Source organism: Gasterosteus aculeatus, chromosome 6 (genome assembly GCF_964276395.1).
Source record: "Gasterosteus aculeatus chromosome 6, fGasAcu3.hap1.1, whole genome shotgun sequence".
Lineage (NCBI taxonomy): Eukaryota > Metazoa > Chordata > Actinopteri > Perciformes > Gasterosteidae > Gasterosteus > Gasterosteus aculeatus.
This window is the reverse complement of record NC_135693.1, coordinates 18,047,128-18,074,129: the sequence shown is the minus strand read 5'-3', so window position 1 is coordinate 18,074,129 and position 27,002 is coordinate 18,047,128. Positions and strand designations below refer to the sequence as shown.

At 48.3% G+C, this 27,002-nt stretch overlaps 1 protein-coding gene across 2 annotated transcripts; it reads right to left on the bottom strand.

Annotated features, from left to right (window-relative positions):
* Window positions 1-2,427: 2,427 nt before the first annotated feature.
* On the bottom strand, window positions 2,428-27,002 carry epas1b (endothelial PAS domain protein 1b). Of its 2 annotated transcripts, XM_078104890.1 has the most exons (17): window positions 26,637-26,981; window positions 16,917-17,107; window positions 14,559-14,713; window positions 13,923-14,010; window positions 12,733-12,851; window positions 12,396-12,598; window positions 11,001-11,107; window positions 9,442-9,589; window positions 9,058-9,266; window positions 8,668-8,885; window positions 8,227-8,337; window positions 7,655-7,999; window positions 7,470-7,597; window positions 7,056-7,152; window positions 6,786-6,879; window positions 6,515-6,688; window positions 2,428-5,900 (listed from the first exon to the last, which is right to left on the bottom strand). In XM_078104890.1, the coding sequence occupies exons 1-17, from the start codon at window positions 26,648-26,650 to the stop codon at window positions 5,749-5,751; spliced, it is 2,553 nt and encodes an 850-aa protein (XP_077961016.1). In that variant the 5' UTR covers window positions 26,651-26,981; the 3' UTR covers window positions 2,428-5,748. The 2 variants fall into 2 exon arrangements, with proteins under 2 accessions (XP_077961016.1, XP_040035298.2); XM_040179364.2 differs by having other exon boundaries at window positions 7,470-7,999; window positions 26,637-27,002.

Sequence of the window (27,002 nt, the reverse complement as noted above, 5' to 3'; positions counted from 1 at the left end):
AATCGATAGGCCTCATAACAAACATTACAGTTAGAATTCCCTCTATGGGGGTTTTATTTTGAAATGATTGGATTGTGTGTGGGGCGTGGGGGGGGGGGTGGAGAGAAAACTAGAGAGAGGGGGAGAAAGAAAGAGGGAGAGGGTGAGGAAGGGAGGTATAGTGAGGAAGAGACAGAGAGATAGTGAGTGACTAAGAGTGAGGAGGTCGGGGGGGCAAGCGAGGGGTTTCAGAATGTTGGTCTGTTATGTGACTCCACTAATCAGCTATTATGTACTTTCAGCTAAAAGTAATAAAGTAATAAATCGGAAGGCAAAGGAGATTCCATCAATGCTGTCAATAAAAATAGGCGAGTCGCAGTAGAAGTGACGTATGCGGCCGACGAATGCGCCCTCAGGGATGCAGCCTAGCGACTTTGAGACACAGCTACAGACTGCAGTGTGTGAGTGAGTAACCACGGTAACAGCGCACCTGGGGTCACCAACAAGCTGCTCAAAGGGCAGCGCAAGTTTTCCGAACATGTACCTTCTGGTTGCTTTGAGAAATATGTCAGCAGATTTACATTGGAGCCTATGGAGCTGGGGACAGGAACGGAATCATTTTGTCCAAGAGGTTTGTAAAAGGCAGACAGACATCAGAAAATGTTGAATGCCAGCGTATTTAATACTGCAGTAACCTTTTGATCGGTAACATCCTCTATCCTCTCTCAACGAAGATACATTTAATCAGCCAATCATTTAAAAATGAAATGGTCGTTTTACATGATGAAATCAGCCCTGGGCCGTCCTACACTGCAGGAGGGTTGTCATGCTTAATTTAAAGTCACTTGCATTCCTTTGTGGGGCAAAAGCACCATGTTGAAGTTTTACAGACTGCTGCATAACAAAATAAAACCCAAGCGTGTATTGTGAGCACTGGAAAACAAGAGTTTGTTCATTCGCTATGTGCAAGTCCTCTCTAATGTCTTGAGTTTTCCTATTAATAGTAAAAATCATCACCAATCCATAGTCCACCTTGTGCTATTAAGGCTTATTTTCTGTTTATTTTCCTGATCAAGACCAAACTGTGATTCATAGGGGGCACACAGGGAGGAGGATGGAGTAATAATTGCGTACGCTCTTTGTCTTCATCACATCTGAACAATCCCAGAAAACACAATTGTTGGCTGGAGAGATTTGATTTGGCCTGTAATTGTATTTGTGAATGACTTCTCACAGGAAAACAAAGTCAGAATAAAAGACACAATAAGTTATTCAAGAACTGTGTGATGTCCATTGTGTTGCTGTATGACAGCAGAGCTTTCTGGCTCTGGAGTCGTCCGTACCTCCAATTCTGTTGATTTATTCACAAAAGGCCGTGAATGTCTGTTTCCCCCCGATGGAGCAACCACCAAACCCATCGGGGCTGAATAGTCGAGGTCCTTCCTCTGGGGATTGTGAATATCCTCCTCCGGACTAAAGCTTTGGATGGAAAGTCATAAATATTTTATCATATAATAAATAAATATTCCCGTCCAGTGTTTAGAGAAAAGTATCTCCAGAGAAGACCGCTGAGACTGTTAATCTGAGAAGAATACAGCGTGCTAAGGATCTGCCCTCGCTTGTAGGAACCCGGGACACGAGTCGTCTTTGACTCTAACATGGGAAACTGAGTGTTTGTTTACCGGGAGACTTGAGCTCAATCAGGGTTCAGTCCCAGTCAGTGTCCTGGGATTGGACCGCAGCGTAAACATGCTGTCCTAGATAAGCATATTGGACAGTTGTCCTGAGACCTGCTGAATTACTGGAGGACAGACGGAGACATACTGTATGTGTGGACGGAAAGGCCGTCGTTTTAAAAGGCTTTCACGGGTTCTGTTCTCTTTCTGTCTCTCAGCATCTTCTGGGTTCATTCTTACATTTGATCAAATAAACTTTAAATGATAGTAGGAAAGGTGTTTTAACGTAATAATGTTTGATGATTTCAAGGCAGAAAAAATAAATGACCAAAGTTAAGAGGGCACCATTGTTTCGACAACCCGTTCTAACGTAATTGTTTGTGTGTATTAAACCAACTGTGTGGCATTTGTGAGGGAATGTTGCTTCTCTTTCTTTCTTTTCATCATACGCAATGTTTATGCATATTTACATACATTTGATTCATTCTGCACAAAAGACACGTGCAGTGCGCAATGGATTGACCCCAAAATATTCGGCACCAGCAGGATCTTGAATTTCCCATCGGGGATCAATAAAGTACTTCTATTCTATTCTATTTTCCCCTCGTTTGTGCAGCAGTTACTGGATGGAGACCCTGCTTGTCTCTTTTTCCAAAGAGGAAGCCTTTTTTGCATCAATGATCTTGAAAACAGAAGGATTTGAACATCTGACATTGTGAATTAACAATTATTATTTATTATTGTAAAAATAATGAATCACACTTGAGGCTGATGAGGGAGGGTAAGATCAGTATGCTTTAATAATAAGATATCAGTGCATAAACACACGCTTCTTATTGGGTTGAATTCCCCAATTAGTAATAACAATAATGACAATATATGATAACAATAAAATCAATATTGATTTTGAGCATATTAAAAAAATGAAGACCATTGATCAGCTAATACAACTGTACTGTATGACATGGACAAAAAGAGAATACAAGTAGCTAAACACGGATCCCATGAGGAGGAGCAGGAGCGCTGCTGCCACACGAGACACCAGATGCTGATATCGTCTTTAAAGAGGAAGTGCGAGCCGGATACATTTGGTCACTTTTGTGTTGTGGGGAAACCCTTCAAGCAGCACAGCGTGTTGGTCATACGCCCTCTAGGGGTTGAATGGAGTTTAAGCCCCACCCATTACCTTGGGGGAGGGGCTTGATTTTAGTTTCTAAATTCGACTTCCATCTGGCCGACTCTTTCCACGTACATTAACCCGTTTTAGTTCAAATCTCATCGATTGAGAGAAAGTCCATCTGTTCTTCTTCCATGTGCAATTAAACATTCAACATTTTAAACCTAAAAACTCTTGTTCTCCAGAACTTCATACGCATTAGATTTTATTTTCATTATTGGTAATTCAACATATTTATTACTGTACATGGTCCTGCAAATAGAAATATCTCAATTTGATATTAACATTAAAAAGGAAGAACTAACTTAATTTAATCAATGATTAAAGGATTTGGTTACAGCCCTTTCTAAACAATCAATTATCATGTTACCTGCCAGTTTTTAAGGCAAACTGTGCAACAATTGCAATTTTTCCCTCTGACCTTTGACCCTCCAAGGAGCTCTTTCAACTAAGCAGCTTCAATCACAAACAAACTGTCCGGTTGTCTGTCACAAATGTTAACTTGTCATAACCAGCGGGTTCTGAGGAGGATTAAGAATTAAGAAACAAAACCTCGAGTGGGTTAATATGAAAATCATTGTTAACGTCACTGTGTTCAGATACGAGGTCAAGTTGGGATTGTGTTCAATAAAAGACTCTGGATTCAACTGTGCACTTGAAGGGCAAACTAGACGCTTTGGGACAAGCATAAGGCACATTAAGAAGTTTACACTTTAAAGAGAATGTCAGCACAACATAAAACACAAAAAAATAACAAATATATGTTAGAATTCAAGAAATAACACGTCTTAAAACATGACAGTTGCTCTTATAAATGAAACTTAGAAACTATGATTAATTATGTGGCAACGTCACCTTCTTTACAATATTCAAAATGCTACATATCTGAAAAGTGAAACCGATTTAGCTTTTACTTGTTTTTAGTTTTATCGTCTTACAGCAAGAAACAAAAAGTGTTCAGCCAAGAGATCCGATACATGTTTTAGCGATACGATATTTAAGAATAAAAGTGGAAAGGAGGAAAATAACTTCCACAACACGGAGGGAGCACGAGGGGAAACTGCCCAGCGAGGGATCAGAGAAAGACAAAAGTACCAGGACACAAACACTGAGAACACCATCGTCAACAGCACGCTTCTCTGTAAATACGCAACGTACATGTGAACTGAGATCTATGATCAATACTCTTCAGATCCATTTTAGGCCGATTGGTTTGTGCAAAGAGGGGGAGGGGGGGCTCCTGTGATTGGCCCACACGCCCCCAAATATCCCCCCCCACCCGCCGGTAACCTTAAAGAAAGTCTCTGCCCATTTACGACAAATCTCACAGACTTTGCGCGTTTTAAACTCGTTGTTGTGGCGCAGACACTGTTTCCTGTATTAGAAATGAATAGAAAGCGGCTGCCTGGAATGCTGGAAACAGGAACATAACAAAATATAAAAACAAAGTAATCTATAATTGACCTGTGGTTACAAAAGCCCAAACCTCGTGCTCTGTTAAAAGCAACAATTAAATCTTAAAAGGGAAAAGCATTCACTTTTTAGATATCCCACCCCTGCCCCCGTTGGCCGTCGGTGCACACCACTGGCTCACATGAACTATTACGGCGAGCTTTGCTGCTGACTATATAAACTTTAGCTCTGTGAGATAATTGCACAATAAGAAAAAACCCTGTAGTCACACAAGCTACTGACCCGACTGAGAGTCAAGCGAGAGGAAAAAAAAACACGTTCAGATAAATAAAGGACAGATTTAAGGAGAAGTTACAAAAATAATACAACAAAAACTTTAACATATTACAGCAGAATAAATGTGTTGCAATATAAGTGTAGTGTGTCTGTTTGACACCATAATCTGGCACAAGAAGATACAAAAATAAATGAGTATAGATATATAGAGCAGTGTTACTGTTGATTAAATAAAATAACCAGTGGACATCGGATACAATCTAAAATATTATCTTATTATAATACGTAAAACAACACTATAATGTCACCACAGTTGACCCGAAGTATTGCCGGCGTGAGCAAACTGCTCTGCGCTGCAGATGGTCACAGCGACTCGGGTACGATGGAGGCCGTTAAAGTGTGTCGGTCCTCACAGGCATCGCTTGCATCCCGATTATGCTCATTAGTTTGGATTCTCTGCTTTTTTCAAATGACATATTAGTATTTATTTTTGCTTCATTCGGTCCTAAAAAAGGAGATTTGGGCGTTTCGGGAGCTTTCTCTTTTTTTTAATGCGCATATTTATTTAACTCTTGTTGTTGTTTTAAATTCAAACACGGCTACAATTCAGAACATACATGATACACACAACGTGACCTTTTGCCAGAAACTAAGGCGTTAAATGGGTTTAACTGCTGGTTAATATTCAAAGTGAAAGGACGCAGTGTCGTCTAGGTAGTATATTGCTCCTCTGAGCTGCTGAGGAGAAGGCAGGTCTCCATCTGCACTGAAGAACCGAGTTCAAACTCCGGTGTCAAGTCTTTTAGTCGCGTTATTTTTCACTCTGTTAATCGTCCCGCGCTGACCTCTTTATTCACCAACGTTACCCTAAAAGTGCAGCTCGTCTATGTCACTGGCTCAACGCGTGGGCACAACGCTGGTGTTCGACCTGTATCTGATTTGAGACGAGACCTCCGAGGACAAAGACAGTGACTCTGACGTCTCAGCTCGTCTAGGTGCGGGACGACCAAGGGGACAGGGGACGACAGCGTGGGCGGAGGCGTAGAAGCTAAAGGCAGAAGGCAGGACGTGGTCGTGAACGCCGTTTCCCGTGGGTAGCTCAGCCCCGGGGCTCCCAGAATGCCCGGAGGTATGAAGGTCAAGAAAGGCTTAATTCTCTGGCTGCACACTGAGGCTTAGGGTCGGGATTAAGTCCAGGTTTAAGGCAGGCTTTGAACCTCGAGGGCTCTAGGTGGCCTGGTCCAGGGCCCTCAGCAGGTCGCGGCCCTGGAGGAGGTACAGGCTGCCCTGGAGGGGGACGTTGACCTCGCAGTCGTAACGGGTCAACTCGGGCAGACAGGAGGACTCGAAGGAAGGGCCCAGCAAACGGCTGACCATACCTGGAAGACAGCAGACATGGAGAGGGCGTCTCAATGTCCCCTTCTTTTTTTTCCCTCACACGCACAAGCAGAGAAAAGCACACAAGTCGAGTACATAACAAGTGGTATCGAGCATTAAAAACACACATTTGACGGTTTAATTTATTTTGTACTTTTAGAACGTTCCCTTTATCCGGTAATTACACATTTTGAGCTTCTTCTGTGCCGTTTCTATGGCTTTCATTTTGAAAATACCAATACATGTATCGGCAGCTCCTTTCCCTCCGACCCAAGGCCTTCTGTCCATCCAAACCCAACTGTGTTTGGAGTGAAACTTAAATGTTCTGCCAATATCGTTAGTTCCTAACAAGGAATAAAGCCTTTTTGATCTGGTTGGATTCATTCGGTTGCACAGCTTTGCATTCTCGTTGCCAATAAGCTTGTAAATATTCTTTAGGTTGTTACTTTGTCCTAGAGCCCAGTCAAAGACGCTGCAAGAGCTTTATAGTATGAGACATTTATAGTAACCACTATCAAAACATCAGGTTGTCTTTAGGATCACTTGGCAAGGACTTTTTTCTTGTATGTTAACTTTAAATAAGATGTCACGTGGTGTTAGTTTCTAGTCAGCTCACCCTCGGCCTTGTTGCAGGGCTGCGTGTTATACGTGTAGCTGCAGCTCTTCCGGAGGAAGAGTTTCTCATCATCGCCACCCGTCCCGTTTCCCGGATACTGGCACTTCCTGTGTTGCTGCGCGGAGCTGAGGAACGGAGACACGCCTCCCGGCGTCATCCTGCCCATCTCCGACGCTGAAGGGCGGGGAAACACAGGTGCGGTTGTTGCACGGAAAAAAACAGACGGCGGCGCGCGCCGCGGGTGTTCATACCGGCCGTCTGCCGCTCGTACCTGCCAGTGAGCCGGCGCTGAGGGAGCGGTCCATCGCCGCGCTGCTGTCCCGCCTCATCTTCTTCCAGATGTTTTCCGAGGGCGTCCCGTCACCCTGAAGCGCAAATCACGCGAGAAAAGAGAGAATTCCACAAACGATTCAAGGCTCACCGCTTTGCAAAAACGATTCAAAAACGTTACCATTGTGGCTACATGAGTAAAAAAAAAAAAATGGTTTTAATAAATATGTATTATTTATTCATTTAAATGAAATAAATCAGGGAAACTCACCACAGCCATCTGAGTGAAGGAGCGCTTGATACTGTTGGCCACGGCCACGTTGGCTGGACTCATGTCTCTGTAGGCCTGCACAAAGTTGTCAATGGACCTGCACACACACACACACACACACACACACACACACAAACACACACACACACACACACACACACACACACACACACACACACACACAAACACACACACACACACACACACACACACACACAAAAAACAGTCTTAGATTCTTTAAAAATGCCCGATAAACATTATATTGACTAAGCTTTAATGCATCACTTTATCCGCTCTTTGCACGTTCATCAACGAATTAAGTCAAACACCTGGGAATCATAAGGTGGGTTAACAATGATAATGGCGTGTTTCCTTCCTGGTTAAAAAGAACCAACGTTGGCTGTCACACGTCACCTGTGTTTCTGCATGAGGTGTGGCATGTTCTGTTGGCAGGACGGGCGCTGCTCCCCAGGGAAAGGCTGCATCAGGTACGCCTTGCTGGCCTGCAGCTGCTGCTGGTACGTTATCAGAGGGTCCGGTGGCCACAGCAGGTTCTGCCTGCCGCCCATGGACGACAGAGGCGTGCTGGCTGCCGCCGGGACATTTTGCAAGTGGCCCAACAGGCAGGACCCGGGCCCGGAGTCCACGGCGCCCTGGCCGGAGCATCCCTTCTCCCCCGCGGCCCACGGCGCAGCGGGCTGCTCCCGGTAGAGGCCTCGGGGCTGAGGTGGGGAGGCCAGGGGCTGGAAGAGGCTGGCGATGTTGCTGAAGCTGCGCTGGGTGGGCTGCTGCGCCGCAGCCAGGCCGACGGCGGGCCCGCCGGATCCCGCCGGACCCGCCTCCAGCGCCTCGGCCTCTGGCACGATGGGGTGCAGCTGGAAGTCCTCGCCATCCATCGGGATGTAAGGGGCCAACGTCTCCAGGTCCAAGTCGCTCAAGTCGCACTAGGAAAGTGTAAAACGTCGTTAGATGCTTCGCGTGTTAAACCAACTCGCCAGTTTCATAGCTGTTGCTTTATGTTTCCTCTCCTTAGAATGTCGGTCAAGTCGGTCATCGACTTGGTTTATCCCTGCGCATTTAAATACATAAAAAGGAAGCAAGACAAAAAAAAAAGCCCCATAAAGCAAATGAGTGCGCTGATAACACGCGGGCACGTTCATGGGACGCACACCTCAGTGTTGGCCGGAGTGCTTTCGTCCGTGTCCAGAGAAAACAGCTTCTCCGTCAGCTCCACTTTCAGGTCACTCTCCACTGGGCTGTAGTAATCACCTGGGCTGCTGGGCTGCGGGGGCGAAGCGAGAGGAGGAGGACAATAAACGGTGACGCGATGGATGGAGCAGGCGGAGACGACGTGCACCGAAAGAAAGGGGACAACGCGTGAGCCAAAAGAACGGTTTAAAAAGAACAGGGGGGGGAAAGTCCAACACGGGTTTCGACAAAGGCACTATTCACTGCCGGGAGCCCGCTCCTTCCGAATCTCCACCCCCGGTTCTCTCACACACATTGCCCACAGTTGGGGACCTTCAACCCCCCGCAGGCCTCACTGAACACAGAAAGGACAAACCGGGAAACAAACACTACCAACTAATCACACCCGGCCTCTCGGGCTCACCGTGGAGCAGCTGCTGAGGCTCGGCGTGGCGCTGCCCGGCGGAGGGTTCTGGGGCACGGTGAACGCGTTGGCCGCGTCCCGCTGAGCCGACGCCGGAGGGCCGGGCCTGCTGATCTCGCTGACCCAGGAAGCGGTTCCCGGGAGGGACGCCGCCGCGGGAGGCACCTGGGGGTACCCGACGGGCGGCGGCGGCGGCGGCTCCTCAAACGGAGGGCGATCTGCGAGGGAGGAAAATCGAATCACAGTCAGGGGTGAAGAGAAGGGCTGCAGAATCCAGCAGAATGACGGCGAAATGTTTTACGTTGGAGTGACGGTGCAATGCCCCCCCCCGCCCCCCGGCGCGGCCCTCATTGCTGACATAACAACCAGGTGAGAGACGTGGATACAGACCGAAGTCCAGGGAGACGATTGTGTCTCCAGGAGTCGGGGCCAGCTGGGTGAGCTCCTCGGGCTCCTCTTTGAGCTTGGCGAAGAGCGCGTCTCCCGGCTCTCCGGCGGCGCCTGCGTCCCCGGCGGTGAAGAAGCTGCTCATGCCCTGTGGCTTGAACATCGACTCCGTCTGCTTCAAGGACAAAACCATCGACTTCTCCTCAATGTCACTGCGCGTTTGGGGAGGAAGGGAGAAGAAAAACAAAAATCATCTAGAGGCCCATTTTCTCCTGGTGCTTTAACTTCATTTGCGGAGGGCAATGAGCTGCTTCATGTGCTGTGTGATGCTCTCAAATGAATGGACCAGAACATCAGAATTAGCCAGTCGTGCAGCACAGAGCTCACCTGAGGACATAGTTTATGCACACTATGCACTGGGGCTGGGAGTTGCGGCTGTTGTAGATGACAGTCCCCTGGGTTTCCACCCACACGTAGCCTCCGTTCTTGGCCAGCATGCGGTACTGACCGCTCACCGCCTGCCCCTTGGAACACACTGCGGAGACAGAGAACGTGTATTAACACCCCTATGATCCATACGTGACTCATGGCTGTATTTATTATGCTAGAAAAGAAATCTCCTGTAATGTCGTTAGTGATACATTTTTATTGCACTACGGTACAGGCAGTACATGAGTGTGTTCATACAAGTTACCACTTACTGCCGCATGCAAATGTGTTCACAAGTGTGCAACATTAAAGGAAATTAGCACAACAAGAGACTTTTTTTTCTTTCATTTTTCCAGAGGCCGTGGAACGGACCCGATGTCCCCAGCAGAAAGTGACTTTGAGCTGAGGCAGAGATGGCTGCAGGCCAGAGTTCAACGCTGGCGTGGGAAAGGAGTAGAGCCGTGGTCAGGGAGTGTACACAAGGCCAGCGCCTGTGTGTGCGTGTGTGTGTGTGTGTGTGTGAGGAAGGACAATATTAAATGTAATAGAGAACACTGTTAGTTAGCATGTTCTGATCAAAAGGCTGCTCACGCTGGCCGCGCGTGTGTGTGTGTGTGTGTGTGTGTGTGTGTGTGTGTGTGTGTGTGTGTGTGTGTGTGTGTGTGGGTGTGTGTTTGTGTGTGTGTGTGTGTGTGTGTGTGTGCGCGTGTGTGTCACAGAGAAACAGATACGGGGCCCTTTATCTCGGCGGAATTACAGCCAACTCGGAACTTTAGACGCGGACGTCGAGGAAAAGAAGTGACATAATCTGCAGGCTGTCTCAGCTCCCGAGAACTTTTTATTGTTTTTATTTTAAGAAACAGACTTCAGACCTGCAATATGAGAATGAGAAAGTTAATCCTGGTTTTATGAAACATTTAAAGTAAAAAACAGCAACAGTCAACGTGCACGAGCCCTGGAAACATAAATCTTTGACATGATGTTTTTTAGCACACTGCCAGTATGTTGCATGAGCAACTAAGAGCTTCATACGAGAGCTGTCAGTAATGACAAAAGCCATGACACACACACACACACACACACAGCCATTAGAGTGTAATAAAGGCCACCTGGTCCCTTTGGCCAGTGTGTGCAAACCTCGTTAAGCCATCAATGGTTGTGCTTAATCTAATGAAGAGAAGACATCTTAATACCGAGTCCCTGCTCCGCACACACATTTCTACCACACCAACCAAAAAGAAGCCAGGAGCTACAGCCTGGTATTCACACTCGACTTTCATGACAACGCGAGTGCTGTTAGCAAGCTAGCGTAGCCACGTAGCTCCGTCGCAGCTTGTTTTTTGCTGAGTCGCCATAATATCATAAATACCACAATGCATTCTGGCGTTTTTTTCTCTGAAGACCAGCTGAAGACCAGGTCAGCGATTTGATAAGGTTGTGAGCGCATGCTAAAAGCCTAAAGTCACCTCCCCTGTACGCCCGTGTGCGCGTGTTCGTGGCGTTGTGCGCGTGCTTACGGTTGTGGTGGCTCTTGGTGACGCCGTCGGAGTCCAGCGCGTGGTAGAAGTCGTAGGCCGAGCGGCCCAGCAGGTCCTCGGGAGCGTAGCCCATCAGCTGTGTCACGCTGTAACGCACACACACACACACACACACACACGACTTCATGTCATCAGTTTGTTATTGAACAGAAATCCATTCTCATTTTTATTTGTCTTAAACGTTCTCTTACTCGTTATTTCATCAATAAAACAGTGGAGTATGTTACAGGATTACAGTAATCTGATTACTCCCTCCCGTAAAGTACTTTTATGCCGTGCCCACACCAAATATACTGGAGTGCTTTATTCACTTCCAGTGAGAGTCTCTTCCCAACAAACTGTGAGAACGTGATCCAGACCATCAACAGGAAATGACCCCGGACACGAGGCTGAAGGACCAGAGAGGATCGACCGGGACAAAGAGTGCCGACATTAAAGAGGCTGCGATGTCATTTCCTCCGCCGAAATCCTTCAGTCCGGCAGACATAATGTTGAGCAAGTAGCATGTTTGACACTATTGATTCTGGTCATCCGCCTTAAACACGAGCAGCTACAACATTCAGTGATGCGCCACCAAAAACATCAAATTAAATATCTTCAGGTTTTCTGCCGTGGTCCAAATACGCACTTTGAATATTGAATGTTTGTAATTCGTTGATGTTAATTAGTTTTTTTTTTCTTATGTCTTATTAAACCATAAAGGCCTTTAATCGGATTATTCCATTATTCTCTCTTCCTCCGCTAAGTGAGAAGTGTCCTTCCCTCCTTCCCTCGCCCTCTGTTTCCTTCCCCTAGCCTCTAATGAGTCGAGCCGCGAGGGCGACCCGCCTACCACACACTCATTTGCGTAATTGGAGGGAAGATTTGGGCAGCTATCAAATTGCACCAAGAAGTACGAAAAAGAAAAATGGGTCCTTGTTCGTCGAGCTGTTTCTCACAGACGCGATCACGCAACCCGGCCAACGCACACACGTCCCCCCCCCGACGGAAACCTTTGTCCTGCATGGGCAACTTGATAAGATTACAGGTCTGTGTGCTTGTGCAAGTTCGAATCAGAGCACGTGTTTGTGTGTGTCTTTGTGTGTGATGATGGGGGGGTGGGGGGGGGGGGGGGGGGGTCTTTGAACCGGCTTTTCGGTTGCAAGATGGCCGCCGTGCCTCGTAGCACAAATCATTTAAATGAAATATCCGTTGCCATGGTCACACTCGTGCAAACAAGGCACGACAGGCAGTGACGTGACTGGAACTGGGCCGTGAATCTGGGATACTTTTAGTCATTATCACTTGGTGACGGTTGGAATTGTGCACATCTGTGATTAGACACGGGACCCTCGCTGCGACCCGGGGGGGGGGGGGGGGGGGCTTTCTGCGTACCTCTCGTCGCAGTAGGTGAACTTCATGTCCATGCCGTGTCGGCTCAGGAACGTCTTGCTGTCCAGCGGCGCGTCGATGTTGGACGGGTGTGCGACGGGTTCGCACATCAGCACGGCGCAGGTGAGCGGGGGCTCGCTGAAGCCGCACAGCACGCGCGGGGGGCAGCTGCTGTACATCTTCAGGTGTCCGGTGCAATGCAGCACCTGGAGGGAGCAGCGGGGGGAACGAATGAAACTCACCCACTTAAGTCACACTTACCATACTTGCATTTTTTTTATAATTGTTCAAACCCGGTGCTGCACTTTGATATCTGCATAGGGTGCGTTCGTTTTCTTACCTTCCAGCTGGCTGACTTGAGGTTGACGGTGCGTCCTCTGTTGGTCACCGTGCATTTCATCCTCATGAAGAAATCTCGCTCAGTACTCAGGTCTTTGCCTTTTTTACCCGAGCCGCTGCCTGAAAAACCCACACGTTTTGTTTCAGTGGCGAAATGAAAAGAATCCTCCGTCACACACACACACACACACACACACACACACACACGCACACACACACACACGCACACACACGCACGCAGGACGGGAAGTTGTGCCACGCTGTTACATCACGAGGTCAGAGTTCAATCTCGGAGCAAAGTGGTGAAGAGTCTCTTGTGTCTTCAACTTCTCTCGTCCTCTCTGGAGAAGACGTGTGTGTCCAAGTGCGGTTGTGTGTGTGTTAAAGGGAGCGAGGCTTCGCCATCAGTCCGCATGTGTGCTGATAAGAGTTTAGTGAGAGCGTGTTTCTCACATGAACCACGTCCACCACCTGCTTCAGATAAAGCAGAGTCCTCCTCTCGTCCCCCCCCCCCCCCACCGTCCCCCCGTGTCTCTCTTTAGGTTGCTCTCCATGCGGGCTCTGACCTTCTGTCCTCCTCTTTGTTCCGGGCACTCATGTGTCGGTTTTTTTTTCGCCCTGTTGTTCTTGGATCCGTTTTCCGCCCCGCAAACAGAAGCGAGGCCGCTGAGCGTTGGTTTAAGAACCCGACGCGGAGCACCGGCACGTTAACGGGCATTATCGACCGCTTGAGCAAGCTCAAAGGACTGTGTCCATCAAATATTTGGGTCGGGAGCGAGACACGACTGCCGCGAAGATCAGTGTGGATTCGTGCTCAGTTGAAATTTCATCAAAAGTATCACAATTCTGACCAAATGTCAACGTTGCAGTTCTGGCTTATCTTTAACTTTTCATTAAACACAGTGTGCTGAAGGGAACAAAGTCTGGTTGTGGTTAATAGCACCTTTTGAGATTAGAGGAGACACGTTGTGCTTTCTTCCCCCTGCTACTTTATGATAAATGTGTTTATTTATATTCATATTTAACATAATTCATCTCTAATGACGATATATTCTGTGTATTATTATCTAAACCGAGATGGTAAATGGATTAATAAATGTCTAGCTATGTAGTTGTTGTGAATGTGAACGATGTGAAGACAAAACGAGGGTGTGTGTGTGTGTGTGTGTGTGTGTGTGCGTGTGTGCTCACCAGATGTCTTCAGGCTGAGATTTTCTCGGATCTCCTCGTGGTCACACGGGTGGGTGAAGTCAAAGATGCTGTGACCAGTGAGATCCACCTGCAAGGGAGACAAACACAAAAACATTTGTGCACTGTGCCACTTTTCTAATTCGTCCTCTCGTAGCTCAACGCGCCGCGTCGTGGCAGCGGCGAGCCGGGTTTGCGAGTTCGAGTGATGACGGCGAACTCGATCCAACAAAAGAAAGTGCGTGACGCAGGAGCTCGGCCTTCCGACAAAGCACAAACTCATCACAGAACATCCTCTGCGTCCATGTCTGACAGCAAGCGTCACCTCCTCTGGGATCTGCTTTTTAAACTCCTGCCAGAGAATAACGGGATACACACATTTCATCTCTTTCAAATTAAAAGTAAAAGATGTTTGAATGAATTTATTTTTATGAATTTCACTTTCTGAGATGATCATTTCGTAATATGACAACGATGAATGAATAAAAGACAGCTGGTACCGGAGAATAAAATCCTCTAGGGGCATGAAATCTAAATTCTAAAATCCTTAAGGTCTCTATTGATCCCCCGAAATGTTTTCTCCACCTGTTGTGTTGCTGACAGTGTGTTTTATCACGTGGCGCGCCAGCGGCCTCGTACCTGCGTGAGCCCCATGAACTTGCTGATGTTCTCGGACAGGAATATCATGTCCCCGTCGGATGTTACCATGGTGACGAACCCCTCCAGAGACTTCAGGTACAGACTGTCCATCTGTTGGTCGTCCTCGCCGTCTCTGCCGCTGCTCCCCCGGCCGCCTGCAGGGAGGGACAGAACAAGCTGGACGCTCAGAAGTGGTTTTTTCTCACTGCAGGCTGATTTCTAAATGTATGTGTGTGTCTGTGTGTGTGTGTGTGTGTGTGCGTGCGTGCACGCATCAAGCTTGTTTTTCTCCTTGAAGCTTTGTCTCAGTGCCAAAACAAACCAGCGCGGCTTCTTCCTGCGTCTCAGGCTGCGTCCGATTACACCCAAAACTACACCAGCACTTTTACGACTTACACAATGTGCTCGAATATGAACAGTGTGCAAACATCTGCGCACAGAGACCACAGTGTGTCCACCGTGTGTCCTGGCGAAGCCAATCAATAACACCCGATCTGTGTGCGCGTGTGTGCGTGTGTGTGTGTGTGTGTGTGTGTGGCTTCGCTCCGAACAAAGCCCAGTAGCCGATGGGGGGGCGGAGGTGCCTGCAATTCCTCCTGCGTGCTTCCCTGAGATAAGAGAGCCTCGTTCTCCAGAGTCCAGCTCCAGTGTGCGGCCGGGCCCGGGCGGCGTTAGGCCGCGGGGCCTCGCGTGGGGGGGCCCCCCCGGGGAGCCGGAGGTGGTGGTCGGGGAGGGCGACTCACGGGGGACCCGGCGCAAAGATACGGCACCTTTTGACACTCTCACGCCATGTGACCCCTGGAGGGGTCGGCGGCGGCTTGAAACACAAACGCTCACCACCGACATTTCTCTCCGCGTCACGTCAGCGAGGCGTTTCCTACAGCGGCTCCCGAGTGCGCGTGCAGTGCTCGTGAGCGCGTTTGGCGCCGGCCGGCTGTTATGGCTAGCGGGCGGGGCGGGCGGGCGGGCGGGGGGGGGGGTGATGCCAGCATCGGCTGAACGATGGGCAGAGCTCCGTATTTCCTCTCCAATCTGTCCTCCCATCGCGGAGCAATCAGACGGGCCTGATAGCATATCAGCTGCTGCATCTTCCTCCTCCTCCTCCTCCTCCTCCTCCTCCTCCTCCTCTTCCTCCTCCTCCTCCTCCTCCGCCTGCCCTGCTCTCATTATGCGCATGTCTGTGGACTTGAGGGTTTAATGGGTTCACCCACATTCTGGAAAGGAGTTTACTTTTTCTTTTTTTTTTAAAGTTTAAAGACTCATTCGATGTGGTCTGCTACTGTTCTGTTCACAAATATACACATACAGTGTGTATAAGTACGGAGACACTTGTGACTGTGAATTGTACAGTGTTTATTTATTTTGCCTGATCAGGAAATCCACATCCAATACAGTGACAAATGATTTTATATTATATATATATATATATATATATATACTTATATATAATTTTAATTACAGTTACTGTCATTCTGATTAGTTTTTTTTAGCTTTCACAACTTTAGCCCAACTTTTAGTGTCTTGCTCCAACCTATTTTATTTGGGAAACGTTTAACTTCAATGCGTTTAATGTGTGAGAGGTCCTTTAATAATAAAGATTGATTCATTTTCTGATTGATGACACCACAAAATCAAAAGAAATAGGAAGCAGTTGTCACCGTTGTTTAGGGAAGCGGCGCTGTTACGCATTCCCGTTTCCCACACAAGGACACTGTAGCAGCACATAAAACGAGAATAACTAGGCCGTCCGCAAGTTACATAAGATGATAATGATAGTAAAATAAAGAGGCAGTCAGCCACGTAAAGATTTACAGATTAAGCTCTGGCATTAATCAAATGACTCTTGTTATTACCGAGGCTTGTCCGATTGTTTGTGGTGGTCTGATGCCACTGAAGCTCCTTTTAAAATCAGTTTGAAACCAAACAAACAAACCCGTGAAACTGCACATATCCTCCATCACTTCAGCCACATGATTATTGCTGTTAATATCAGCATCAAATGAAGAACGCTGCAGGCTGCAGGCCGTGTGAACTGTTTCATTTCGGCGTCTGATCTCACTTTTGAGAAACCGACGCAGTGGAGGAATTCCAGAACAATGGGTCTGTTTCTTTATCGAGCTTCCTCAGCTTCTAATTTTAAATTATACAGGACGAAGGAGAAGAGGAGCAACAACAGAAAAACAAAAAAATGCGCCGACATCCAGCTTCCTACATAACTGGACGATTAGTCACACACACACACACACACACACACACACACACACACACACACACACACACACTCTGCCTGTTTCCTTATGCATTTAAATAGCCGCGGCTGAGGTTTGTATGTGTGTGTGTGTGTGTGTGTGTTCATACCTGTGGCGATCACCTTGCGTGTGCGCAGGAAGCTGATGGCCAGCCTCATGATGGAGGCCTTGTCCAGGTGGGCGCTGACGCTGGCGGGCAGCGGCAGCTGGTGGGCGAGCTCGTAGAAGACCTCCGTCTCTTTGCTGCGCCTGGAGCGCGCCGCATCGCGGGACTTCTCCTTGCGCCGCTCCGAGCTGCTCCTGCGCCGAGGAACCGTGGGGCAGAGGGTTAAACCGCCGGCACGTTTTCAGGAGGGGGTCCCCAAAATAATACCCCCACAAAAAAAATAATAATGTGACGTGACAGAAATGATCACACAGAAACATCCAACGTAAATTATTCTTCTGCCCGAAAACAGTAAAACGACTGTAGAAAAGCTAAATATGTGTTTTTATCTATTTAATCACACTTGTTTTTAACTACTTGGCTAATCTCAGGTGAATTCTGGCCCTGCTGCCTGTGTTTATTTACTCAATGTCTTCTTTTGAATTGGATTGAGCAACTTTTCATTTGATCCCTGTAAACAGGAGAGGACGCTACGTGTTTGGATCCCGGCCAAACGCTCCCAGCGAAAATAAAATGTTTTAATAGATAACAATTTGTCTTTTAAACGGGGGACCTTGAAGCGGACCGCCGCCGCTTACGTACGTGGAGCCGAGTCATTATTTTCATTTCCTCACATTAATTCGGTTGTTGTTCAAAGGACGCTTTTTGGAACGGAACAATGACGTCACCAGATCAAATGTACTCCGGCGATCGCGCCGTCTGTTGCGAGACCTGCAGCCTAAGGCCCAAACCACGCAAGCCCACCCGTGTGGTCTCTTTTTCCGACCCCCAGAGGTCCAGTCCAAGAGAGCAGCCCAACACTCCATATGAACGCGTCACGCGTGGAGCTCGGCGCCCTCCGGGTTCTGTCCACGGCTCGCTTGTGGCCGCAGCAATGTTTAGATTCACGCCGCAGGCTTTGTAGCACCATTATGTCGCGAGGCGCTGATGCAGTAGTGTCGCATCGCGCTCGCTCAATGACACAACGCGCATTGACCCGTAACGACTTCCGTCACAAATGGGCCTCTAGTCACTGAGAAAAGCTTTGCCGGAGGGTTTGTGATGTAAATGTTGACCACTTTGCGGTCCGTGATGGTCGCTGGCGCAGCGGAGCGGCTCTAATGTGGAACCGTGTCACGGAGTCTGGTCTCGGATGGAGTTTCCATGCGATGCGAAACAGCAGAGAGATGATGACACTCAAGAAAAGGGTGAACGTTTCTGTCACCTGGACTGTGAAAGCAGGGACGTGCTAACAGCTAGCAGTTAGCGCGGGGTGTCCGCCCTCCAGGGGGAAGGTCAACGGGTCTGCATTCCACGTTTTTAATGAACGGCGCGTTTCAAAGCGCCGAAGGGAGCAGGTTGCGTTTGGATGAGGTAAAAAAGCATATCTGATTCAGGTAGAACACATCTCTCCGAACAAAGCGCTTCTGATCCGCCTGCAGGCTGAATGTCGCAGATATGCCCGATAAAAGACGACAACGGGCGAGGTGTGGCTGAACTTTAAATGGCCTCCCTGTGCGGTTTATCACAGAGGATCAGCGCCGAGTCAAACCCGCGGCGAAAACTGCGCAAGCGTTTGCAGATAGTCGACATTCAAAGGTTTGTCATTGAAGCAGGTTAGAAACACCCAACAGCGTTTCATGCTAATGCTAATTAGTTATGTACGAAATAAATAAAAAGCACAAGCCGATCTCACAAGGAACGCAGCACGTGCAGACTACGCACATCGAGGAGACGGTGGCGCGCAGTCGGCGGGAAAAGGCCGAGCACAGAAGCACCATTATGTGATCTCATGCACTCATTAACCCCGACTCACCATCACCCAAAACCCTCATTACCGATGAGCCAGCCTGGATCCGTTCAACTGGAACAGCTAACGTCAACCAGCTCCTGAGAGCGAGCGTGTGTGTGTGTGTGTGTGTGTGTGTGTGGTACAGTTCTTTGATTGTCTGGGTCCATTGTTGCTGCAGTCTTTCAGGATCTGAGACAATGGGAGTCACGGTGCTTCATCAGAGACGTCTGATTCTCATGCACCCACTGATCCCTCACACACACACACACACACACACACACACACACACACGCTAAGTGCATCATACTGTACATACAGTGCTGCAGCTGAACTTCACATTCCACCCTCACTCCTTTGCTTTCCTTCCTTCCTGTCGTCTTCCTTCCTTTCCTCACTCATATTAATATGAAAGCAACATTCAGCATCGAAGTTCAAATGTGATTATCAGATTGATCCACCAGCCGGAGACGAGGCCTCGGGAGTATTTAACTGGTCCTCAGTTTAATGATTAGTTATATGCTTCTTCACACTAAAAAAAGTCACAGGCAGAAGTCTTGAATATGACGTTGTAATTGGATAAATGATGAATCTATTAATCCAAAGTTGAGGTTGACCACAACTGGGAACCAGCTGGTCGCACGTGAAGCTTCTCTTGAATCTTTGGTACTGAAGGAGACGCAAGCCGCGAGTCGCTCGACTCGTCCCAATAAGAGTCGGAGACTAATCAGACGTCCCGAAAATCACTTCAGGTGCTCTGTGGGCCGGATTTAGTGGACTTTTGAGGGGTGTTGTTCCGACCTTTTGCTCCTTCGGCCGGCAGAGGAAGTTCTCGTTATCGTCACCGGCACAAGTATCTGTGATCCGCTCAGAACGTTTACCGAAGCTCGTGAGGGATTATTGCAGAGTAATGTTTATTCATCACGAGGTCCCTTGATCTTATTCCAGTTACAACCGTATATACATACAGCAGTTATTAGGTTAGTATAGAACAAAATAAGAAATAAAAACATGATATCATATTATTAAAATGTATTAAAATAACATCATGTGTAAGTGAGAATAATAATTTAATTGAGAAAGAATTAATACGAATAGGATAAAAATAGTTGGAGATTAAATTGAATTAAATTAAATATTTTATGGAAAAAGTAATTTTAAGTATAAAGTAAAACAGAAGCCAAAACTCAACAGCATCTGTACTTTTTTATGTTAAACTGTTAAATCTAATGAGCAACGAGAGGTCAGAGGGTCGGCGGGTTCACGTCTGACCTCATGGCTTCTCGTTCCTCCGCTTGGAATGCGTTGCTGTACGAAGCGTTTGCTCGGGACGGAAGCCGGCGAGCTGCAGGTCGTTCCCAAATAGCGCTGACAACGTCTGTCACGCGAGCCACTTTCAGATATGTGAGCGATGCGCGCCTGGCGGAGTCTTGTGATGATTAGAAAGGTCACACACACACACACGGGTTGTGTTGTCCCCCGAGTCTGTTGCTACAGGCAGAACTCCCCCTGTTCCTCCCCGGGCCTTCGGGCTGCACGTCGCCGGCTTCAAACGAACCACAAACCGCATGTCGGCGAGACAAACAACGAGATGACGAAACGCAGCGCTGCTGCTCACGATAGAATCCCGGAGGAATAAAAAGCTCCACTGTGATTTCCGTGGGCGATGACACTCCTCCTGCTGTGCGCGTCCCGTGGGAGTAGAAACCCGAGGCCGCGGGCGATGCGGGTCGCCGGCTATTTTAAATCTCCCTGCAGCATCGCAGGCGTTGCGCCCGCAGCGCCGCGTATCTGAGGGATGATCGGCCCGCGCTGGCGCTTCCTTGAGTTGTCGGGGCTTGTCGAAAAACGGAGCACACACTCAAACGCTGTACTTCTGGGGTACTTCTGATCGTCTCCACAGAGGAGACATTTTGGCTCCAACCTTCTCATGTTGTCTTGTTTCACGTTCAAATCATCAATATTATTGGGCCTTAAGAGGTGCTAAGTTTGAGATCGGAAGCTTCGAATGATGATAAATGAATTATTAACAGAACGAGGGAGGTGGAAACACATACCTGGCATTCTCTCACCTCTGTGCCCGAAGTAACGCCATCGCTCTAAACGGGGGGGGGGGCGGGCGCCGTCATGGCCTCACCCAATCTGCTGCCCGGGCCTCATCAACCAAACAGGTGGAAACGTGGTTCGACCCCCCCCCCGCCCTCTCTCTCCCCCCCAACGACCGCTTTGTCAACTAAAATGCGCGACTGATGTTTACAACTTGGTATTAAAAGTCCATCCATCAACATCGACACAATTAAACCAGCTGGGACAGATGTTTTCCTCCTCCTGAAGCTCACTTTCACTTTGGTGTTAGTCGGTGAAAGCAGTGAGCCCCCCCCCGACCCCCCCGACCCCTGCTTCGCCCCTGGGCGCTCATTTATTTTCCATTGCTCGCACGCCCGCCGGCTTTTTCAATCGCTTCTCTTTCTCGGCTTGTGATTAACTTGTCAGCCCGAGCGGACGCGGGAACACGCGTGTGGCTCGGGGGGGGGTTTTAGTCCAGACGTCAGAGGACGAACCGTGGCCGCTGTTCGCTGTGACGAGACACTGTTACTAGTATCTAGTCTCTTATCTTATTGTATCTTACTGTTGGTCCTTAAACGGGCCCGAGTCCTTGAGCCGGTCACCCCGACCCCCCCAGGTTCAGACTCCAGCTCATGCAGACACACACACATGCACAGAACCCCCCCCCCATGACTATTTGATTGTTGTGATAACAAGCCAAGAGGTGCTTATAGGAAACACAACCTGTGACCAGAGCAGGTGTCAGTCAGCCAGTGTGTGTGTGTGTGTGTGTGTGTGTGTGTGGGGGGGGGGGCGGGGGGAGCACAGGTACGGTAAATTCACAGCAGTTCTCCGTGGACCGTTGGACTCCGTGGACTGTTCTAGAAGTGTCCTAATCGCTCAGTGGCGGTTTCCATCTCTCAGCTGGAACAGATGTGCAGATTTCATTGGCGTCGATCGGAGCGTGAACGCTTGAACGCACCTTGAACCGAGAAAGGAACCGCCTGCTTTTTATGAAGATCACTATCGCTTCTGACTGCAAAACTTGAAAGTCCTACGTTTAATTTGAAAACGTCTCCTCGAAATGCCGCGTCGAAACTGACGGATCCAACGTGCAGAAACGGAGCAAAACGTAAAAAAAAGTTAATAAAAGTTACTTATGTCTCCAAAAGCAGCTGCTCCATTTTATTCTGGTCCCATTAAAATGTCTACCTCATCAAATTACCTGTTTGTTATTTTCTACCATATTAAGTCTTCATGCAACTAAGAACATGTGGAATTAAAAGGTATGTTTCCATTTGAATCTTCCGCCTTCTTATATTAGCTCATTATTAATTTAAAATATCCGTCCCAAGTCGAGCTGAGGCTCAAAGGAGACAAACTAAAGCAATCGGGAACTTTAGAGACCAAATAGAAAGGACCTGGATCAACCTAAAAGAAGCAGAACAAAACAATTGTTCCACTAGTAACAGGTAGTAACAGGTAGTAACAGGTAGTAACTTCTATGACATCACGAGCCAAAAAACCATGGCAACGGTCCAAGACGGGCGCATCACTGTCTAGTGAACCTGTTCCTTCATTTGCTTCTGATGGACCCACTTACAGTGTGTGGACCAGACCACCGTGGGTAGATGGACCCATAGCACGCACACACACACACACACACACACACACACACACACACCTTTCCAAGCTTACAGTGGGTCTTCCTGTAGTTGTGGCGCCGGGCCGAACACAAACACGGAGCAACAATACAGTACTGCTAATCTGTGATCCTGAGGAACAGAGAGTTCTCGAAACACTGCCAAACACACACACACACACACACACACACGGACACGCGCACACGCACACTGGCGAACAAACAGTTATCCCAGACAGGGGCCCCGACTTGGGCTCAAACAGGGGAGGAACGATGCCGGAGATTGCTGATGTGTCTGATAGTCCATGAAAGAGGCACACACACATATTCTGGCACAAACAAACAAACCCACGCTGATGGTCGGGACAGACTGGCTGATTGAAAGAGCTGGGGGGATGCGGGGGGGGGGGGGGGGGGGGCACCAGGTGGTGTGAGGGAGGTCAGCTGACTAGACTGGGACCCTCTGTTGGAGTATCAAACAAGCGGCTCGGCTGAGATTTAAACTGGCGGACGAACGTGATGAATATAGAACATAAATGATGTCATTTGTTCTACGTTTTGTAACCCTGGCAACACGATATGCAGCGTCACGGTAGACGGAAAATCTTCTGCGTTATGACGCCCAAAAAATACAAGAAATAAGGTGGAATTATTCCCATCAGAATTATCTTTATGAAACCGGTCATATGCATTAGAAATATTTCATAGTAATTATATATATATATATATGTACGGGGGGACAGAATGTCCTGGTGGGGTGATGCTCTGGACTCTTTGGGCAGGTACCCGGCTCTCATCACTGGGTATTTGGGGCAAACTTTGCTTTTATTGCCCATCGATGATGCTCGTTGTCCAGCAAGATGCCGGAGCGCCACGCGGGAGAGGAAAAGGTTTGAGAGAGAGAGAGAGGAGCACTTCATGACTCGGGGTAAATCTGAAAAGGATTTCGGAGACTTAAAGAGGGAGGAACGCCGCGCTTGTTCCTTCACTTCGTCAGCGTTCTCGCAGAAGCTTTTTTTCGCATTCCAGCTCACAGTTTGCAAGGCAACCTTGCAAAGGGGGGGGGCCGCAGACCTTGGAGGACTTGGAGCTCGGCCAGGTGAGGGAGCCTTTTTGGTACATTAGAAGAGGAAGAGGAAGAAGGGGAGCTACCGGACAGGAAATAGGAAATGGCGAGGAGACAGAGTTCTGTAGGAGTGGCGAGGGGGGGGGAACATACGGGCCTGGTTAGAGGACCTCAGACCACCTCAAACATGGAGGCAACCGGGAGGGCGCGGAAAAATATGAGCGAGTGTGATATGAGCAGAAAGACACAATGAAAAAACCATGAAGACGGAAAGCAGCAGGAGGAGGAGGAGGAGGAGGAGGAAGAGGAGGAGGAGTGGGAACGAGTGAGACAGAAATAACAGTGGAAAGATGCAGAGGTTTCCCAGGACAGTTTCCCTCGGGGACGTAGGGTCAAAGTTCACAGCTGACCGGGGGGGGGCACTGCTCACTCAGACCGGCGAAAAAACTGGCCTTTTCAGTTTCATGCGTTTCTTCTGTCCTTTTGATTTGATTCTCACTGCAGCCCAATGACGCGGAGGAGAACTCTCCAAGCGTTACGTTTATTATAATAATAATAATGTAGTAACTTACTGAACATGAAATACCTGACGAGCATACTACTGTTTTGTTTTGTCTTCCTACAGGAGCTCTTACTGCATGAAAACAAATTCACGGAAATAAAAATTATTTTGGAATCTAAAATCAAAGCTGATCGGGGTGAATTTCCAACCACCTCCTGCTCTTTAGAGAGAATCCAGGAATGTTTATAGAAAAGCCCCAAAAGACTTCGATCAGTAAGCAGACGATAGCGTGACAGAAATCTAAATTTGACAGTAAAAACCCGTCAAATGCGGAAAGCAGTTGTGACCTGAGAATGAGCTCAGTGGCGGGTTGAAGCATCTGGATCGGTTCAAACTCGACCCGTCCATCACCACGTACAGCTGCTAAACGCGACACATCTGGATGTCCGTTCTCTGCCGAGTGACCCGGAGCCTCGGATCACACACACACACACACACACACACACACACTTATGTAGCACAAGTGACGTCTGACCGAGCGACAACCGCTGCAATACGATTCTCGTGCTGACTCATAATTTAAAGTGTACGGTTCATCATTTCATTCACACCCACAACAAATCGTTGTTCCCCCCGGTTTAGAAGAGTTTCAATTTTTGTGCAGAATGCAAATATTTCTTACGATTGGAAATTAAATCCAATGAAAACATGAATAATTATCTCCTGAATCCGCTTTTTAAACAGAAATAATTCACATAGGAGCAGGATCTGAAGTCAGCGGTGGAGAAGTGAGGTGATGCGTTTCTGTTCATTACCCAACAACTTTAACAGGTATATTGATCTAGTTTATTGTAAGTGATGCTTTATTCTTCTTCAGCTTCTTATTCTTTATTATAACAACAACAACAATAATGCAGACGCGGGTTCGGGGTGACAAAAAACGGACTACCGGACTAACAGCTGCTCGCATCTCCGCTCTCTCATTGTTCCTCCTGCGTCGCTCTTTTCTGTGATTTCATGTAGCAACACAGTTACTTCTTGCTGTGAGCTTTACCCAGCATGCAGTTCGGCGGGGTAGATTTTATGAATGTACAACTATTAGTGTTACAAATCGTTTATGCGTCACAAGCTGTTGTGTGGTGTTTTTTTTTAGTTGTCGCCATAAGGTCACAAGCACGAGTCGATCTCAACACACGTAGGACGAGATGAAATAATGCAAAGATGGTTGCCCTCTTTCTTCTCTATCGGGGCGGCAGTTTTTCAAACAAATCGCATTCTTGTTGAGACAAACGTGCGCTGACAGGAAGTACGCCGGACGCTATGACAACAAGACCAAAGTTGTCTTTTCAACAGCCGAGTCGACGACCTCACGAGGACATTCCATCGAGTTCATCCTCCTGAGTTATGTTCATAAAAAGCGAACCGAGGCCCTCATGAAGACCACCGCTTCTCAGAGGAATCAACACAAACACATCAGAGGGGAACTCTCACACACACACACACACACGCACATCGGTCCGGTGAGCCGTGTGTGTGAGACGAGAGGGGGACAGACGAGAGTCACAAGGGGGGACTGGACGGCAAACCCAGACCTGCTGATTCGGATTAATGTTCTGGTTGGGGGGGGGGATTGAAAACCTTTGTCCTCTCACTTTTGAATAATCTAGTTGAGTCTCATTCTTTTTCCACCTTTCGTATTTCTTATTTTTAATTGGATCAACTCAGTTGATCCAATCAAGGATTTTCCACGCGTGAGATTGGGAATCTGTCCTTTCGGTCCAGCAGCTGTTGCGGCGAGACAGAGCGTGACAAGCTACAACTGGGACAGCGTTGTTACGCAAGATGACCTCATCACTGCTCGGGATCGATTGATAACCGACAAGCAGGGCGGGACTTGCGGGAAGTCACAAGGCAATTTCAAAAAAAAAAAGAGACTTGTTTGAAAAGGTGTTGACCTTTCACCTCAAGATATTGACAACTACATGAAAACCCGTAAAAGGGCACATTGGCAAAGGCTGCGATGTAGGTCAACGTGTAAAAGAAATGAACAGACGCAGTCTTTCACATCCAGTGGAGCTCCGAGCGGCGGTGATGATACCGCAGGTCGTGGAGAATGTCCCGAGCAGCCGGGCTGATATCTGATATCTGATATCCCATGTGTGGGTTTTTCTGGCCCCCGACGAGCTCGATTCAACCACGGGACTTTTCTAAATCTCAGTAGGCTCCACACACGCGAGGCTCCTCGCCGGTTCTCCGTCTGCGGGGGCCTCCTCTGAGCAGGAAACCGAGGCGCTTCGCTGAGAAAAACCACAGCTTTTACAACAGTTGAAGTGAGCGTTGAACTACAGTTTAATAATCACAGATCAGATGAAAGCTCCAACACACACACACACACACACACACACACACACACACAGGGCAGCTTGGTGAGGAGACACCAGAGCTCCAGGTGTCCATCCTCGCAGAAGACACAAGGTTGTGTGAGATCTGCCAGATGGACGACATGCAGCAGACAATAAATAAGGTGCCTGCTGGTCGCATTAAAAAAACACTTCGATTCGCGACGCGCACTCTCCGAGTCGCGTGCACGCGCCGCAGCAACAGGTCCGCATGAACGCGCGTTATCGCTTACGTGTTACCTCTTTTTCTCCATGTAGTAAATCCCGGGACGGTAGAGTCCAACTTCCAGGCGAGTCCTTTAAATCCGTGAGAGAGCGCGGGACCGGGACCGGGACCGGGAGCGGGACCGGGACTGTGCAGTCTCAGAACACTGCTGAGGATCGCACAGCCTGTCGGGCGCAGAAGAGAAGAGACTCCCTCCTACCACCACCACCACCACCTCCACCACCCCCACCCTCTGGAAGCTGTCAGCTGCGTGCAAAGTCCGCGTGTGCAAAACTTTTTTCTTTTCTCTTTTTTTTTTTCTCCCCCCCCCCTCGCTGATACGGAGACGTCGCAGGACGCGCGACTCGCTTTTGCGACCTGCAGCCTCAGCTGGCAACAAG

Excerpts from the sequence above, each read along its gene's own strand:
- epas1b (XM_040179364.2), bottom strand. Across the intron at positions 8,886-9,057 it reads AATCGTCTCCCTGGACTTCG|ATCGCCCTCCGTTTGAGGAG; the intron begins GTCTGTATCCAC and ends CCTCCCTCGCAG. Across the intron at positions 8,000-8,226 it reads GCACTCCGGCCAACACTGAG|TGCGACTTGAGCGACTTGGA; the intron begins GTGTGCGTCCCA and ends ACACTTTCCTAG.